Below are 19766 nucleotides of genomic sequence, written 5' to 3'. Positions count from 1 at the left end.
CAAGCTGATTGGCTGCATTCAGACTTAGGCTGTATATAAGAACTGTGTTTTAAATGTCTGCAATATGTCATGTACTTGAGAAAGGAGTATGGTACTCCGAAACGTTGTATTTATTCCATGACACTTGTGCAATAAATACTTAAAGAGCAACTGTGGATGGTGCCGGTTTCCTACTTTTGTAGAATATCTGTACTTTATTGATATTCTACTGGCGGCTATCCCCGACGCCCAAATTACCATGGTGCCCCATTCACCAGTTAGTGAAAGAAGTACACATTAAGTAGTAGTAATATACAGCTATAATGAAAACCTATGGGGTATGTACTGCCTTCTCTTCTTATAAAAAGTAACGGTCAAGTGAATGAAGCTACAAATTGCCAGTTTAGGTTGATTGTGGTACAATGATCAAGAGACATGTACAATGTAATTAATAAAATTGCTTATTTTTTTACAATATTCATTCATAAATTACCATATTTTTCAGACTATAAGACGCACCTAGGATTAGAGGCCAAAGACCAGGGGGGGAAAAATTATACTAAACCTGTATCCATGGTGAAGGGGCATATTGTGGATTATGCCCCCTTTGTACCTCATGCCTCCTTGTAGCTCTTGTGTGTCCCTGTGTCCTCCGCTGTCCCCCTTGTGTCCTCCATGTGTCTGCCTCTGTCGTCGTTGAGTCCTCCTCTATGCCCCTTTGTATCCGCCTGTGTCCTCCTCTGCATGGGCACAGTACAGGGAGTCCCCAACATTGTGGCAGGTTGGAGGTTCATATTGAAAGGCATCCACAAGTCAGAAACTCCCTGCATTTGGACTATAAGACACAACGACTTATTTTCCCCACTTTTGGGGGAGAAAAAGTGAGTCTTATAGTCCAAAAAATACAGTGGTGTTTGCACAGCAACATCTCTAGTACTAGCAGGTTATATCTGTGGAATGTTGGTTTCAGAGAATTCCAAAGCCAGCACAAAATATATCTGGTCTCCCAGAATGCTCTAATGGAATTCCACATATCTAATTGGCCTAGGCTAAGCATCACTGGGGGTGGGCTACATACAATATACTGCAATATATAGCTATAGGAATTGTTTCTGATGCTGAAACCAGTATAATTACTGTAGTATAAAAGTTGGTCCTGAATAATTTACTGCATCCTACGTTGTTACGGTTCCTCTTAGTGATATATAATACATTTCTTCTGAAGAAGTGAACATACTTAGGATAATATTTGATCATTATTATTATCAATGATTTAAAGTGACATTGAAGTGGAAAAAAAATATGATATAATGAATTGTATATGTGGTAAGGATAATTAATAGAACATTAGAAGCAAAGAAAATAGTCTCATATTTTTATTTCCAGTTATCTAGTTTTTATTTAATAACATTGCATCATTCTCTAATATTTGCAATTTACACACTACTCTCAGAATTCTAAATGATTTCACAGAGCAGGCTAGTGAACTTTTAAGCTTTACTCTGCAGAAAAAACTAAATACAGTGACAGACACTTGAGATAATAAGCTTCAGAAGACAGAGCTCTCTGTACCTTCGAAAGTCCTGGAGCTCAGATAAGCTCTTTTACATAGATAACAACTGGCGTTTAACTCCTCCTCTACTAGAAACAATATTAGACTCATATCTCTGCTGCTAATGTTTTATTTCTTAGCAGTACTACACATACAAATCATTATATCATAAGTTTACATTCACTTCAGATTCCATTTAAAAAGCACCAACATCTCCTGTTTCACTATTATCTTTAGTATACATACACAAAGGAAGAGCAGGATTCTGACTCCCCAGTTTATACATATATTAATTTACTTGATATATTGATAAGTGAAGCACTGTGTACCGTAATACACAATAGGCACAACACAAGAATGCTTCCGTATGTGAACATATGTATATAATACATACGTGCGACTGCATTTCTATCCATGGATGATGCCTTGATGTTGTTTGATGTACACATAGTTGGCTTAAAGCCCAGGAGAGCGGAATACTTGTAACTTTCCATCAGTGTAGTAGCGTACTTTCTATAGCATGGCAGCCTTTGTGCAGAACAATGCCTTCACCATTTCTGCACCGTTTCCAGATCAACAAGAATGTATACAACTCTCGTCAGTTAAGCTGCGTGCTCTTCAAGCAAATCCTGGTTTCTGTCAGTAGTAAAAGTCTCTGTGTCGTATATTTATCAGAAAATATCTCTTGCTGTCCTACTTGTAGAGCCAGTAGTAACCACAATGTTCCAAAAGGTACTTCCTTTAACTTCACGTGAACAAATGTGGTTGAGTCTACAGGATGGGTGGAGAGGAATGGATACCTGGATCTTACGCTGGCTACTTTGTAAAGTTGGATGAGTTGGATTGCTTTGGGAGGTTGTGGGGGAGGTGTTGCAGGTGGTAGATAAACTTTGTTGGTCAATGTCCTACTCCATCCAGTGGTTGTCATAGGATGGATCACTGCACACATCTGACCTCACTACTTGGCCGACCTGCTGTTACCTAATAAATAAAATGTTTTGTACAACATTGGTACAAACTAACACATTGTCACGTGAGCTCTCTTTCATGGGCTGCCATCTACTTCTGTTTGATGTTTTAAAGGTTATATTGGTATTTCATCAACTGCCGTCATTGCCGCTATTTCTAAAAAAACTAGAGGATTGGCACAGTGGCAGGGACCAGCAGGTTAAAGTACAGGTTGTACTATTTCTTTGAAAAAAAACACAAAAGACAGCATGCATATTCCATACACACTTAAATGTAAGCCAAGATTTTTTTGGGCCTCAAAATGACATTTTATATACAATAAAATCTTGGCTTATACTCAGATACTGGCCTGCCATGCGCACACAGTGCGCATATGGAGCATGCTGGGGTGGGGACTGCTGTTAGGTCTCCTTTTGTTGGTCTGCTGCTGCTCTCCACCACGTCCTCTACCTCCTGCTGCTTGGTTTAGCCTTGCTGTGATTCATCGATGATAGCGATGGGCCGTGGAGGACACTGCAGTGACCAGAAGGGGAGAGGAAGACTATCTGTCGCCAGGTGTATGCAGATACAGGAGGTAGCAGCAGAGCCCATATTGACAACCAGGGGTCGGGAAGCGCATGCTGGGAGTGAGGGAGGAAGACTAGCTGCTGCCGAGTGTACACAGATGCAGGAGGCTTGCAATTCCATTCATGTAATATGAATGGGATAACGGTGCAAACATGTCAAAATGCAGGCAACTGTGCGCCACGATTCAGTGGTGATGTCCCTGCAATCGCGTTTCCAAAAGCGTGGTAAAATCGTGCAAATGGAAATGACCCCTTAGAGAGAAAAATACATAAATACAGCCTTGGGCTCACAAGTTGACATTGGGCTAAGTAGTTACATTACATTAGGCTAATTCTCAAAACCAAGGAGATTTTGCCCCCCAGTGTTTATTATCTGAATTGCAGTTCACATTGAATACACAGCATTATTTTGTGATTAGGACTATTTCAAGAGAATCTGATGATCTCCTGAAGTACCAGAACCCCTCAGTTAGGAAGTGCTTAAAATGCAGCCAGAAGGTGCTTGGTGACTGGCAGATAAGCCCGCCAACCAAACAACTTCTCCTCATCCTGCCCACAGAGCTTGCTTTTAACTCCTTCACCTCCATCTGCAAACTTGTTCTATAAACACAACCAGACAAAAGTGCAGGTTCCTTTTAGTGATTAAGTTAAATAATCTTCAAAATGTTAGTAAATCCTATTGATTTTGAGTAGGTCGCCCAGTATTACCACAAACGTCTGTTTATGAAACGCAAATCTGTTTCAGTTTAAATCCTCTGGTACTAAGTGGAGATAACAATAGTACTGTACTACATATTAGTGCTATATAACAAGAGGCACTGACTAACTAACATATTAACTAAAAAAGCGACTAACTTCCTATTTCAATGCAGGTTGAAATCTTACAAAGCACAACAGAAAGCACTCAGATGTTTAACTGTGCTACACTGCCCTCTTGTGGTAAAGTTGGAATTTGTAATTGAAGCTTTTAATCTAAATTATTGGCATGCCTCCGTATGAAAAGAATGATGTAGCATGTAGATGCAAATAACAAAATCCTTCACATAAAGCCATGACAACCTGATCTCCCTCCACTTAAAAAAGAACTGTAGTGAAAATAACATAATTATTATTATTCATGACAATATTCATTCATACAAAATTCAGTCAGTGTTTGCCCACTGTAAAATCTTTCCTCTCCCTGATTTGCATTCTGAAATGTATCACATGTGGTGATATCTTTAGTTCTATCAGGTCACATCACCTGTGTGGAATGTTCGTTATTGAGAGTTCTATGCACAGAGGGAGATACTGCTTGCTTGGCAGTTGGAAAAAAAACTGTTACTTCCCAAAATGCAACGAGGTTCACAGAGAGAAAACTGTCAGGACCATGGTAATGACATCACACTGTGGGAGGGGTTTCACCACAATATCAGCCACACAGACCTCCTGATGATCTATTTGAGAAAAGGTAAGGATTTTTTTTGGGGGGGAAAGGGGTATCAGCTACTGATTGGGATGAAGTTAAATCCTTGGTTAAAGTTCCTCTTTAATCAGTAATGTAGGTAGTTTGTATTCTTGACATTCACTAGTCAGCTAGTTTTGGAAGGCAATGGCATGTACATAGTTTCAGGTCAGGATTTAACATAAGGCCTGTAACCCACTAGCAGTGCTTTTCTACGCCTTTTCTGAGCGCTTTTGATTTGAAAAGCTCTTGCTAATGTAACGCTATGTGTGTGATCCCACATGAGCGATGTGATTTATAACCTAGGTTCTCAACGTGTGGTACGCGTACCCCAGGGAGTACGTCTGATGGTTCCAGGGGGTACTCGGGCTTGATGTACTTGACCAAGAATAACAAATTTAGAGTCTTAGAAAATGATAAATCTTATTTTAAAAATACCAAATTAGTGTTGTAAGTAATTAAAAGCAATAGTAAATGCTTGGAAATTGTTCAGAACCAATTATCATATACTACAAATAAATATATATTTATCAAGGGGTACTTGTGATAATGTTTACTATGCTAGGGGGTACTTGGTGAGTACAGGGTTTTAAAAGGGGTACATACCAATAAAATGTTGAAAAACACTGATTTATAACAATCACCCATAGCATTGCATTAGCAAGAGCTTTTCAAATCACTAGCACTTAGAAAAGGCTGCTAGTGGGTTCCAGGCCTAAGGCACTGTAGGCACATGCCTACAGGCACCTGATAGTGGAAAGGCAGCTAGCTCACTCCCCTCCCCTAGTGCCTCCCTCCCTCCTTCCCTGTGCAGCACAGCGTAAATAACAGGTTGCTCACCCAGCTCTTGGCATTCCACTGATGAGATCTCCCTCTAGTCTGGGGCATAACTAGCTATTTAAAGTGAACCTTAAGCCAGAAAAAAAGAGTTTTACTCACCTGGGGCTTCTACCAGCCCCCTTCAGCAGTCCTGTGCCCTCGCAGTCACTCACTAATCCTCTGGTCCCCCACTGCCAGCTAGTTTCATTTTTGCCGACAGACCCGTCAGGGCTGGGCACGCGTAGCTTTTTCCGCATTCCCGACTGTAATTAGCGCTATTGCGGACCGCAACGCATACAAAAATACGCGTATTTTTGTACGCGTTGCGGTCCGCAATAGCGCTAATTACAGTCGGGAATGCGGAAAAAGCTACGTGTGGCCAGTCCTGACGGGTCTGTCGGCAAAAACGAAACTAGCTGGCAGCGGGGGACCAGAGGATTAGTGAGTGACTGCGAGGGCACAGGACTGCTGAAGGGGGCTGGTAGAAGCCCCAGGTGAGTAAAACTCAATTTTTTTTTCTGGCTTAAATGTCTCTTTAATACTGAGGGTACCTCTGGCTACCTAATGCTAAGGGACACCTGTAGTTACCTATGACAGACAAGGGAAGCAAGGAAGAACTGACAGCTGGGCCAGTCAGCACGCTTGCAGTGCAGCGGGGGTTTGTAGGTTCATGGAGGGCAAAGCCTAGGATGCAAGGACATCTGTGCCTTTAAGCTCCTGTGATGTAAATCACCTAGTTAAACATAATGTGTGGACCCTTTTCCCTGACAGCTCTCTACTAGATGACTACCTGATCAGCAGCAGGAAATATTGAAGGGTAAGAGGCAAGACCTTTTTATCGCATCGCAGAGAAAAGCTCTTGCCAGTTTTCAGAAACATCACTCACCCAGAAATATCAATGCACTGGTTTGTGATGTATACTGTATATGCTCATAGGGCAGACTAGTATGGAAGTGCAGAGAGTGGTCCCCACCCTGTACCTTGTGATCTGCATGAAGCTTTCATGTCACTGTGATGTGGTAAGAGCAGCTTTGCTCTCATCATATGCTCAGCTCCTAGTGCTGCAACCACATGCTGTGCTATACATTCATAGCCTTGTAACCAAGCAAACCGTGCTGTCGTATAATTACATAGGAGTGCTGAAATGTCATCTACACAGCATATCTGACAGCTTATTTTGTCCCATTTACTATGAATGGCTGCCATTTGCTACAGATGATTGTGGTGCACAGTGGCATGGGGCAATTAAGTGGCCATTGGGTGACGCAGGTGACACTATAAGGTGGTGATCAGAGAAATTTGTCTGTTACAGCAGTCACTTTCTGGTCAGGTGTGCTGTTCTCTTTGCGTGATGCTAGACCAGGAGCTTAATAATTCTCATTAATGACACAGAGAAAATAATATCACAAATCTGTAAGGTATTTTTACAGTCAGGGCTCGTTTCCACTGTTGCGGTGCGGAATCGTCTGGATTCCACCGCGGACGAAATCGCATGCGGATGCGTTTCTGCATGCGGTTTTCCCCGCGATTTCGCATGGCTAAGAAGCAGGCGAATTTAACCATGTCGCTGCCTGTGTAAATTTCCATACCATTACATGCGAAATCGCACGGAAAATCGCGGGGAAAACCGCATGACAAAGCCGCATGCGATTTCCCTATTAAAAGCATTGCGGGCGATTTGCCCGCATTCCAGCCGCACGCGAAATCTGATTTCCCCCGCACACCAAAACGCACCCGCACAACGCACAAGTGGAAACAATCCCATCCACTTGTATTGCCTATGCGAATCCGCATGCGGTGCCCGCATGCAGAGTCGCTATAGTGGAAACGAGCCCTTATAGAAATCTGTCTTTCTGCATTAGGCAGGAGTAGCCTGTTTTCTTACTTCTAGCTAGCATTGAGATAGCTGCCACGTGCCCCCAGATAAATTAATTAGGTTTCCAGGGACGCCTTTCAGTGGTGTATTTGGTGGGGTCAGCACCCATGGGCACCATGCCTGCACCCCCTGATCACCACTACGCTGCCGCTTGTGACTCCATCCCCGCTGCCTTTTTTAATCAGGCCTCAGATCAGCGGCAACTGGAGAGAGGCAGAGCAGGGAACATGCTACCTGCGGACAGCGGCACTTTGAATGCAGAAGTAACATCATTGGTCACTTCCTGCATGCAAGTGTACCGGGTCTAGGCGGGTAGTGTGCACCCTGCTCTGCCTCTCTCTGGTTGCTGCTAATCTGAGGTCTGTGAACAGAGGTAGCGCAGCAACCAGGCCTCCCACCCAGCGAGGCAGCACCCAACCCAGCAAAGCCCACAGCAGAGCGTCCAGCAAAGCCCACAGCAAAGTTCCCAGCAATGCCCCCAGCAAAAAACAGACGATAACAAATGTACATGAGGAAGGGTGCTCAGGGAAGGGGGATGTACATGAGGAAGGGTGCTCAGGGAAGGGGGGGCAATTTCAGTGTTTGCCATAGGCAGTGGCGTAGCTAAGGAGCTGTGGGCCCTGATGAAAGTTTTACAATGGGGCCCCCCAAGCACTCTATACATAGCAATTGATACGGTGCACCAAAACCTGCCAATGGCAACTACAGTGTCAGAGGTGTAAGAAGGGGATGGGGAGCAGCTTGTTAATGATTACCACCATTCAAAGTATCTATAGAAGTGATTATTATGAGCACAGGACCAATAGGGAGGGCCCTTTAGGGCCCCTCTGGCTCAAGGGCCCTGATGCGGTGGCTACCTCTGAAACCTCTATTGCTACGCCCCTGGCACCATATTACCCAGATGCGTCTCTGATGCCTTTATACAAGAATTAAGAAGCCAGATGCCCCAGATAAAAAATGAAGTAGCCATGTGCCCACATATAAAAGAATTAAGCACCCAGATGCTCTTCAAGATAAATAAATTAAGAAGCCGGGCACCCCCAGATAGCCATATGCGTCCCCAGATATCACTATTAGAAGTCTTTGTGCCCCCCTCAGATAGTAGTGTTAGGAAGACATGTATTTCCCCCAGATAGTAGTATGAGGTAGCCTTTGTGCACCTCACATAGTAGTAGTTTGTTTTTTTGGTGTTTTTTTTAACAAGAAATCACAAAGTAGTTTTAGGTTGTCATATATGTGTATGATGAAAGTATTAGGCAGCCATTTGTGTCCCCCCAGCCCCATTTGGTAGTATTAGGCAGATATTGTGCTACCCAGATAGTAGTGTTATGTTGCTGCCCCTTACATACTCAGGTAGCCATTACTAAAATACAGGTATTAGGTAAGGCTTCTCAGACTGCAGTAATAGGTAGTGCGTTTGACCCTGCCAGGAATTACAAATGCCAGCCAAAGCTGACAGTCAGGTGAAGAAGGTGGCGCACACTGTACGGGCCGGGGACCAGAGGGGCAGCACCACATAGGTAAGTAATGGTGCTGCCCTCAAGCCTCGAACCCTAAACACCACACACCATTACGAACACACACACACACTTAAAAAAAATAAAGTGCTTAGTTCGCTTTAAACTCTTAACTTAATACTCAGTAACACTAACACAATGCAGTACTGACTCCACCCTTTAGCTATTTTCACAAAACAGTGACAGGCACATTGTTTACTATCAATGGGGAGGAATACAAGTGAGGTGTGGCTCAGGGTTAGTTGTGAAGAACATCCAAGAATACAGTTTCTGTCAAAATAACACAAGTTGTAGTTAGTACAATTAAAACCTCAGTTGCATACATGGCATTTCGCCACCCGGTCTTTTTGGTGCAGGATGAGCCAAATGACGCCCGCTGTCACACAGATTCTGTGCGGCGTTAATTATTATTCTCCCTTTGAGCTGTAGCATGTATGAAGGAGAAGTAATTTGGGGTGCATCGATCGGCAGATCCCCGAATTACCCTTAGGTGGCCATAGACATAATAATGTTATGTATATGGCAGCACCCAGGTCAGGGTGCAGTGCGCACGCCTGACTGACCTGCTTCACTTAGGCTTTCCCCAGGGCTATTGTTCCACCCCTGATCATTGCTCTACTTTAATTGGTACAGATGATCAGAGGTGTATCTAGATGGTGCAGGCATGGCCAATGCCATGGGCACCATGCCTGCCCTTGTGCTGCGCCGCCACACCTGCCCCCGTGACTTCCCGTCACTCAGACCTCAGATCCGATTCATTCTGTTATCTGGGGAACATGGCTACATAATGTTTGTATGTAGGGCGCACTTGGCTTAGTGTTAGAAAAAAGGATAGAGAGGGTATATGAAAAGATATTTGCTAAAAATTAACATCAGCCCTATCCCAAGCCAAAGACATAGGCAACCATAACACATGTACATGAGAAAATATGCTGTTTTTAGAGGGGAAGGGGGTTCTTACTGGGGGGGTGCAAGTTCAGGGTTTGCCATAGGCGCTATATTACCCAAATACCCTCCAGCAGATGATTCAGGAGCTTCTCTCCATTTTCCACTGACTCCTTAGATTTCATAATAAATTCTGCATAGTGAAATAAAAGGAAAAAATTCCACAAGGCCTATTGACTTGTCCCAGTTCACAAGCTGACAAGGCAATGCCTTTGTAATACCATTTAAATGACGAGCCACGGTCTGATCCTCAGCAGTATTACCATTATGAAATTGTGCACATGCCAGTGAAGTCAGCCCTGGTTTCGTCCTGGATGATGAATCTGGAGGCTTATTAAATGTAATAATCCTGGAAAGTTGGCAATATGTGAGGTGTACACAAATAACCCCATAGCCGCTCTGAGCTCCTTACCACAGGAAAATCATTAAATATTCATTTAACCATGCACAGACTTCCAGGCTGAGAGCGTATCAAGACTCCGTTGCCAGAATATTATTATTATTATTCCTTGTAATGTTAGTCAGTATGACTAAGTACAGAAGAGCAAAGGAGAACAGAACAAAGACACAGAATGTTCTACAACCAGCGGAAAATTACCCTTCACTAATATTGGAAATAAAAGCTAATCTCATATCAGTTAGTTCTGAGACTGCCAGCACCCTTTAAGGTTCCTAATTAACCTCCCTAGAGGTATGATTACTTCCAGATTTTAGGGTCTAAAAGCGGTGCAGTTTTTTCACAAGCTTTTAGACGCTAAAAGCAGTGGAAAAAAAATCATACCGCTGGATAGATCTGTGTTAACCCAGCACATTACTCACCTCCCCTGGATCCAGCGCTGCAATTCTCCCTCCATACACCAGGTGGCAGTCTACCCCTATAGTGAGATCACCGTCTGTCATCATGACGACAGACGGCGATATCACCAGAGGTATCGAGAGCCTTGGAGGACTGGAAGAAGAATGACTGCCAGCGGCTGGATCCCGAGGGAGGTGAGATGCAAATGCCCCCTGTGCAAAGACTCTGCTTATGCCTCCCAGTGGCTACCCCAAGTCAGGCTCTGTGTTACGGCTCTGCGGCTTTTCAGCCCGAGCATGACTCAGGGTTGCCGCTAATAATATTGTTTTATTTTTTTTATATTTGCTATAATTCATAAAAATTATTTTACAAACAGTTGATCAGTTATGATTCCCAGACTTCAAAATATGCTAGGTTTTCTAAAAAGGAAACCAAGCATTACCTGCATGAGTGTAATACAGCACACCAGCTCACTAGCACTAAAGAGAATATTCTCCAATGGGAGTATAAAGGTCAGGTCAAAAAACGAATACTTACCTAAGAAGAAGGAAGCCTCTGGGTCCTGTAGAGGCTTCCCACACCATCCTTCGGACCACCACTGCTGCTTTAAGACCACCGAAAGAAATGTGACAAGAGGTTGTTGGATTTCTGATCCCGACCACACACTTCCACAAGCACAAGTGCCTCATGAGCGAGTATGGCCACACCTGCACAGGCGTGGCCATACTTGCATGGTGGCGTTATGGCCGTGCTCATGCATGAAGAGGATCTTCCAAAGGGTCCCAGGGAGTGGCGGTGGGGGAGAGAAGACAAGACACTAGAGCATTTATATTGCGATTTTCTCCAAATAGACTCCAAGTGCTTTAGGGCTGCAGCCACTTTGGGCACGCTCCAGATGATTAGAGAGCCCTGCTCAAAGAATCCTTACTGGTTTACGTATTGTCTTGAGCCAGGATTCAAACCCAGGTCAAAGGCTCAAACCCCACATCAAAGGCAACAATCTGTTTTTTGACTCATTTTTTGACTCGAAGTTCACTTTAAAGGATACATTAGACAATATAGACAATAAAACCAGCGCAAATAACATACAAAGGATACCTAGGCAGAGATTCAAATGCAATGGTAAAGCGAGCTGCAATAAAGCTCCAGATGGTAACAATATATTACGGCCAGCAACTCTGTCTCCTCAGATGCCTGTACGTGGCTGTATGTCCCCCTCTCACAACATGCTGCAGTCAAACTCTCCTGGGATAGCTATGTCCCTCCCTACGTCTCTATGCGTTTTGGGAATCATCTCCCTTCATCGGGATCTCTCCTGGGATAGCTACAGTGAACCACTCCCTACATTTATGGGTTTCGTCTGGGAACTCTGTTTTCCTTCAAAACCCCAAAACAAACTGGTTTGTTAACTGTCCCCCCCCCCCCCCCCCCCCCAAAAAAAAATGGCCTTAGATTATAGTGGAACCATTGTAACCTTATTATGGTAGAGATTGGATTTGTGAGGTTCCTTCAGCTATGGTTAGTGTAAAGAGTAAGGGTTTGCGAGTCCACGGTGGTTGGGGGGCATGGGGTGCAATTTTTACACCCTCGCCCTGGGTGCAATTTAGCCTACAAACTGCCCAGCGTTTTAATATCTATAATAGTAGTAATAACAGCAATCAGAAATTATAGCTGAAATCCTATTGGATGATACAGGCACCAAAAACACTATCTCTCCTTTCTGTTTTACATAATCCATCCCTTGGGATAACAGAAGCTGCCATCATTCATAAACTGTTCCACTACAAAGATCAGAAAATGAAAATAGTTACTTACATAGTCCATCTATGGCCAGAACACAGAGAGCAGAGGGAAAACAAACATGACTGCAAACAATGGTCTGCTGTGTACTTGGTCTTTTGACGGCGCCCAAATTACTCACTGAGCGCAGCTTTAGCCGTAATTCCTATTACGGCCTATGGTGGCGCCAGCTGCACCCAAATCTCCTGCGCTTGAGTATGGGCACCTCATGCGTCATGGAAAGATCCGGAGTGTTACATCATCTTGGCTAAGCAGAAAATAGAGATAAGTGGAGAGACGCTGGTGTCATATGCCCCTAATGTATCAAAAGGGTTGTCTAAAGTACCACTGAATAAAAAAGAAACCCTGAGAATGAAACATTATTTCTGAATTTGCCCACTGACTGTGCCCGTAAGAATATCAGCTCCTTCATTTATGATATGTATCTTTCAATCGGATTTCATCTGCAAACTATTATACTGCATAGAGATGCATCTGTTTGCTTAGAAACCGAAGGAAATCTCTGTTCTCAGCTCACAATATTTCTAGCTTAGATTTCGTGCAGTTATGGAAAATCCTGCCTCTATTTTTATTTTTAAAAGGTTACATGCTGAAGTTCTGCCCTGTGGTTACACGGCCATTATACTAACTGAAAGCATGAAGAGCATGAAGCTCAGCCTTTCTGTTACTGAATTCATACAGTTTCAGGCCCCTTGCACACTTGCAGACTAGTTCAAAATTCAGTCAGAACTGTCATCTTTTTACTACCTATTGAGAGTGACAGCCACATAGGAAATGAAAATTATAAGTGCATTTTACTCTGGGTAAAATTAACATTTTGCATGTATACAATATATAGTTTAGACATGTTCACAATAATGGCCCTTTCATTTTAGGGCCTGCAAGTAAGACCTCTGTTATGATGCTCAGCATCTGCAAAGCAGCATACACAGTATAAGCTTCACAAAGCTGCATATGCCCAAAAACACAGACTATGATACCTACACTACACGATACATAGATAGACATTTGACTAAGGTAGGTATTAGATTGTGAGCCCCTCACCTGAAGTGAGAAGTCGTCATAGTTCCCAACTGTCCCTCTTTTGGAGGAACAGTCCCTCTTTGGGAACCCATTCCCTCTGTCCCTCTCTCTCTCTCACTTGTCCCTCTTTCTGGTCTGATTTACAGATATGTGTAAATGTATTTTTCTACTCAAAATTAGTTTAACTTACTCTGAACTTTATTCCTTTTCTTTAAATCAGTGGTCCTCAAACTAAGGCCCGCAGGCCGAATGCGGCCCCCCGAGGCTTTTTCACTGTCCCCCACAAACAAAATGTATAACTTCGAGATGTGGCCCACTGCATCCTTTAAATATCAGTGGCCCGCATATAGAATAGCAGTGCTTGCACCACCCATCCACATACTGTAGAAAGTAATTTGTTGGCTTCCAATCCAATTCTGCATCAGGTGACAGTGCTGTCCAACTGGATGGCAGGTTGTCACCTGGGTATGCTTCACTGTCTGGAGCACAAAGACGTACTTCAGGCGTAGCATGACTGACTGGCTGCTGCTGAGAGTTCTTCTTCAGGCATGATGGGGGGAAATCAAAACCTAGATTCAATGTAATGTTTTTCAACACCATTTTATGTATGTTCTGGCCCCCCAGCAGTCTGAAGTATGTTGACCCGGCCCTTGACCGAAAAAGTTTGGGGACCCCTGCTTTAAATTGATATATTTCTTATTTTAAAATGTTAATATGAAGGAAAATGAACCAGGATAAAAAGGAACTGTGAGGTTTGAATTATAAAACAACATATTTTTCTTCTGAAATCTTTATAGTATGCCTGACTAGGGTGTGTCAGGGGCGTGGTTAGAGGTGTGACATGGGGTGTGGCTTAAGTGTTCCTCTTTCTAATCTCAAAAAGTTAGGAGGTATGGTGAAGTATATGGAGGCTGCGATATTTGTTTCCTTTTAAACAATACCAGTTGCCTGGCAGCCCTGCTGCCCTATTTGGCTGCAATAGTGTCTAAATAACACCAGAAACAAGCATGCAGCTAATTTTGTCAGATCTGATAATAATGTCAGAAACACCGGATCTGCTGCATGCTTGTTCAGGGTCTATGGCTAAAAGTATAAGTATTAGAGGCAGAGGACCAGCAGGACTGGCAGGCAACTGGTATTACCTAAAAGGAAATAAATATGGCAGCCTCCATATACCTCTCATTTCAGGTTCCCTTTAAGTGACAAGACAACATACTCTGTACAGCACTGTGGAAGATGTTGCCGCTATATAAATACTAAATAATAATAATAGACACCAACACATAATAATATGCATAATACATACATATATACCCATATACATAATAATATACACCACACTTGATACAGGTTGCTTTGCAATCTCGGCCCTACCCTTTTCTCATTATTTATTATGAAGTGCAGCCTTCACACCCGCTATGCAAACTATGGACCAAGCTCTTTGCAGTGTTTTTGTGGAACAAATGTATTAACCTAGTGTTTGTTATTTTTCCAGTGGCAGTCTAAACGCTGGATTTACAGTCTGGATTTGCCTCACAGATATAGAGCTGTGTTTATAAACTAAACTGCCTTCTGCTGGAAAGACCCTCAAACTAAAAATAACACTTTCCCATGGAAAACAACCATGTCTCCGCTGTTGTAATGTACACTGATAATTAAATCGAAATGGGGCTTATCATTAGACGCTGCAGTGCAGTATTTTCCAGCCCCAGGTAATCACTAAAACAGTCAATGAAAGTTGTAAATTGGTTATGCAGCATGAGGAATTTAGGTCAAATGGTGCAAAAAGTAAAATTCTAATGATCAAGTGTAAACAACAGATTAAAAAAAGACTGCAAGAGGAGTGTAATGTAACTGCCTGCTTAATAGTCTTCTAATACTAATGAAAACATTTTCAAAGTATTAACTCAATACTTCATACAACCTTAGCCAATTTTTATGATTACACTGGAGCTGATGAGCCCACAAGGAAGTCAAAGGCTGGTCATGGTCATATACATTGTACTGGGGATCATTCAATTCAGGCCTGTTTGTGGGCAAAGACCAGCCAGGCAAAGGCTTGGTGTGCTTTCTATTGTAAGTCCCCAATACTGCACCCTTTGTCAGGGGCGTACCTGGCAATATAGCACCCATAGCAAACACTGAAATTGTGCCCCCTCCCCCCCAATACTAATAGGTAGCCAGATGTGCCCCACAGTATTATGTAGCCAGAGGTGCCCCCAGTATTTGGACAGGTGTATAGGTATTCAGAGGTGTCCAGTATAAGTAGTGCCCCAGTGTAGGTAGTGAGAGGGGTCTCTAGTCCTCCCCTTTCCCCCAAGCTCCCCTTAGTATAGGTAGCCCCCCTCCATCCCCCATTAGGGCACCGCACTGGTGTAAGTAAGCTCTCCATTACTCACAGACCTCAGATCATCGGCAATCTAGGAGAGGGAGAGGGGGTGCACTTGGTACCCCGCAGCACACTTCACATGTGGGAAGTGACTAATGATGTTACTTCCGCATATGAAGTGCCCTATTTCCGTGGTTACTGTGCACTCTCTCTCTCTCCCTTTTTTCGTTCGCTGCTGATCTGAGGTCTGAGTGACAGAAATACGCCGGAGCAAGCATAGTGGTGCAGCATGGGGGCCGACATGGCTCATAGCGCCTATGGCAAGAGCCATGCCTGCTCCCCTCTAGATATGCCACCCCCCTCTTTCTCTTCCAGGTATTCTGCAGTGCAATGCATGCTGTATATTCCAGCTTTGTCAGTGCCCCTGTTATGTCTTAAAGCTTTGCAGCCTCCCCTGTAGTGTTATCTTTACCTGAAGGTACCCCACTCATCCTCTTCCCTCCCCTCTTCATCTAGTGTGTGTTTGCACTAGGAGTGTTACAGAGGGTGCCACTGGCTTCTCTGTCTGGGGCATTACATAGGCCAGAAAAAGGCCCTGATTCAATTGCACTTTTCCTTTTGAGAAAATGATGGCTGAACTGGCACACTATGAACAAATGATGAAATTAGATAATTTTCAATCAAATGTGATTGATCTATGGAAGGGAAAGATTTTAACTGATTTTAATTGAATCAATCATTTTATAACATGCATGTGATCACTTTAAATTCTGTTTGCTATCATTTTTAAAATTCATAGTTTTAGCAGAAAGATTGCATTAAAATGTATACACGTGTAGGGTAATTCACACACACAGAGTACGCTGCAGTTCATGATCTGAGCACTTAGCATTACTGGTCAATAAAGTTAGTGGTCATATTGGTCACAGAGCTTCCAGGGGTTTATTAATCTGTTTGGAGCCACATAATTCCTTGCTGGTTTAACTCCCTGTGCAAACACAGCATGGGCTTTTCAATAATTTTTAATGAGAGGAGCCGTCTGGTCTTTTAGTTGCTGTAACTACTAACCAGCTGCAGTTGGCTTCAAGCTGACTGTGAAACCGGTAAGCCGGACCAGATATAGTGAATGCAGCAGTAGAGTTTATGAAACTTTAGGGTCCATAGTCTGTGATCTCTAATTGTTCATTTGAATAAATGCTTAAACAGTTTACTCTTAGAGGAGTTTTGTGTCTCCTTGACCTGGTACTTCACCTCTGAGTGGGAGACCTTTAGTGATGGTGTGAGGCTAACAGAGGCTAACAGCAGTTGGAGGACTTGTGTTAAAGGGGAACCCTGGATATGCGATTAGACCTTATAACCTGTGTCTGCCTTTGAATGTTTTATATCTTGGTGATTTCTGATTTGGTGACAAGCAATTTTCTAAACAGCCCTGAAGTTTGTGTATATTGAATCACTAATTTTATCTGAAGAACTTGGCAGCTGATCTTTGAGATGTTTTTGAATTTGATGCAGATTTGTGAACAAGTGTTGGAATGTTTTTGCAAATTGCATGCAATCAATCACTTGAAGCTGATTGGAATTTGTCCCTGTCCCTTGAATTTGCCCTTGTATACCAGACGATGAGAGGAGGAGCAACGGACAAGAGCATGGAGGAGCAAAGTACAGACTCAATGGTGGCAGTATGGAAACTGGTCAGCAGCTCCCTCAGCATTCCAAACTTCCTCAATTTCCTCAGGAAGAACTGCCTCTGTTGGGCTTTCACACCATCACAATTTGGCCCTTGTCAAAGCCCTTTTTATTAAATGCTGGTGAATTTGCCATTTGAGGCTGTGCATGGCAAGTTTACTGGTAGTTACAATGTTTGAGTAGCACGCATTGCACAATTAGAATACATTGGTACAGTACAGTAAGGTCACTGTAGCAGCAGTTGTGCTACTAGAGAACCGCGGGTAACGCTAATAGCGTAACTCGCAATACTTGAAGCAAAGGTAATATTGCGGTGTGCTGTCTGTGCACGGCAGTATTACTGCGATTTTGTGCATTGATACAAACGCTTGCATTTTTCCTGCTATCAAAACATCACCTTCACCAACTGACTTTTAACTTGCTGCCTACTATTGCCCCTCTTGGCAGGTGCCATTGTGACGAGGTAATGATATCAATTTGATCTGTTTGTGGTTTTAATGTTTTGGCTGTTCCTGTGTATTTATCCATTTTATCACCAATGTATATGCAGCTTTTATAAGGCTTAATGTTATTCTTAGTTTTTGCCCTTTTCCACTATTAGTTTTATTTGTGATCTATCACTGTTTATAACATGTTTATTTAAACTTAGGAATGACTGATAAAGTATTTTCTGAATGGTGCTAATTTGTTAATGATTTACAAGGAAGTGACCTGCATGGAGAGGTGCTGACGTTTAATAACAGCTGTAGCGCTCACCAGAGGCACATCAAATTTCATTCAGTTTTTTTCCATGAACCACTAGCCTAGCAGGGGCAAATCCAGGATTTCCAAGGGGGGGGTTCCTGAAAGTGGCGTGTGGGCGTGGCCAAAATATGGTGTGGGTGGAGCCAAATACTAGCAGTTTCTAGGCTAAATTGCACCCAGGGTGAGGGCGTAAAATGCGCCCCCAACGTGGAGACAGGTATAGGTGCCCGCAGTATAGGTAGCCAGCTATAGGTCCCCCCCAGTATAGGTAGCCCATATAGTTGCCCCCAGTATAGGTTAGATAGGTATATGCCCCCCAGTATAGGTTAGATAGGTATATGCCCCCCAGTATAGGTTAGATAGGTATATGCCTCCCAGTATAGGTTAGATAGGTATATGCCCCCCAGTATAGATTAGATAGGTATATGCCCCCCAGTATAGGTTAGATAGGTATATGCCCCCCAGGATAGATTAGATAGGTATATGCCCCCCAGTATAGGTTAGATAGGTATATGCCCCCCAGGATAGATTAGATAGGTATATGCCCCCCAGTATAGGTTAGATAGGTATATGCCCCCCAGGATAGATTAGATAGGTATATGCCCCCCAGTATAAGATAGGTGAAGGAAGGTGCCCGCCCCCTGTGTGGGGAGAAGATTGCCCGGGGGAGAAAAGACAGAATAAAATGATGGAGGTGCCAGCCGCGCTAATAAGGGATGCGGGAACCGTCTTTATTCCTCGCTCCCTCCCTCCTTTTGAATGCCCCTCGCCTGCGGTGAATGTGTGCCCGGCTCCCCCATGAGTGTGTGCGCAGCGGAGCGGTAGGTCCTCTTACCGCAGATCAGGCGCACCAGCAACTGGAGTCTCATGCTTCCTGTTTACCATGACGTCACAGGAAGCATGAGACTCCAGTTGCTGGTGCGCCTGATCTGCGGTAAGAGGACCTACCGCTCCGCTGCGCACACACTCATGGGGGAGCCGGGCACACATTCACCGCAGGCGAGGGGCATTCAGAGGGAGGGAGGGAGCGAGGAATAAAGCCGGTTCCCGCATCCCTTATTAGCGCGGCTGGCGCCTCCATCATTTTCTTCTGTCTTCTCTCCCCAGCCGGCCAGGCCATGCGGCAGCCCCACTTCCGGTCTCGGTGCAGGGGGGTGTTCTAGACACCCAGAACAACCCCCTCCGTGCGCCACTGCCTAGTACAACAATTTCCCTGCAAGGCATAGATGCCAAGCTACAATCATTCAGAAAAGGGTATAATGCTTTCTCTGTATGTAACTTTTAGCTAAATTTTCTGTCAGGCTGGGTGCACACATAGTAGAAATGCTAGCGTTGCAGAAAAGGCTGCATTTTTGCAGCTAATCGAAGTCTATGTGCCGAAGGAAAAAACGCATATAAAAATGCATATGCGTTTTTCATGTGTTTTCAAACCTGCGTTTTTAAAAATGCTGGTTTTGTTGCATATTATGCAGGAAAGCTGGGAAAACGCACATAATGAGAGTCTACGGTGACACAGATGCATAGCGGTTCAATGCGTTTTCCATGCGTTTTAATATGCGGTTTTTCCCCCCCAAAATTTTTGTTTAACGTATTTCCGCTTCATGTTGTCTTCCAAGTGATTTGCATAAATGGAAATTTAAAAAACGCATGCAAAACGCACATGCGTTTTGTTCATGCGAACCGCAAACTCATTAAAACACAAGCAAATCACATAAAAGACA

General features: G+C 43.6%; 1 protein-coding gene across 3 annotated transcripts in view; it reads right to left on the bottom strand.

The window, feature by feature from the left end:
• The window catches only part of PRKAG2 (protein kinase AMP-activated non-catalytic subunit gamma 2), a 421795-nt gene that overhangs the window by 230241 nt on the left and 171788 nt on the right, over positions 1-19766 (bottom strand). Inside the window, exon 1 of one of the 3 annotated variants that reach the window (XM_068235915.1) lies at positions 1926-2327. The exons of the other annotated variants lie outside the window; for them this stretch is intronic. Within the exon in view, the coding sequence (XP_068092016.1) occupies positions 1926-2025 (100 nt within the window). The 5' untranslated portion in view covers positions 2026-2327. Of the gene's footprint in view, positions 1-1925; positions 2328-19766 lie in introns of those variants that run through there. 3 annotated transcript variants of the gene reach the window in all.

The sequence above is a fragment of the Hyperolius riggenbachi genome, chromosome 5 (genome assembly GCF_040937935.1).
Source record: "Hyperolius riggenbachi isolate aHypRig1 chromosome 5, aHypRig1.pri, whole genome shotgun sequence".
Taxonomy (NCBI): Eukaryota; Metazoa; Chordata; class Amphibia; order Anura; family Hyperoliidae; genus Hyperolius; species Hyperolius riggenbachi.
Note: the sequence above shows the minus strand (reverse complement) of the source record. Positions and strands in the feature narration are given on the sequence as shown.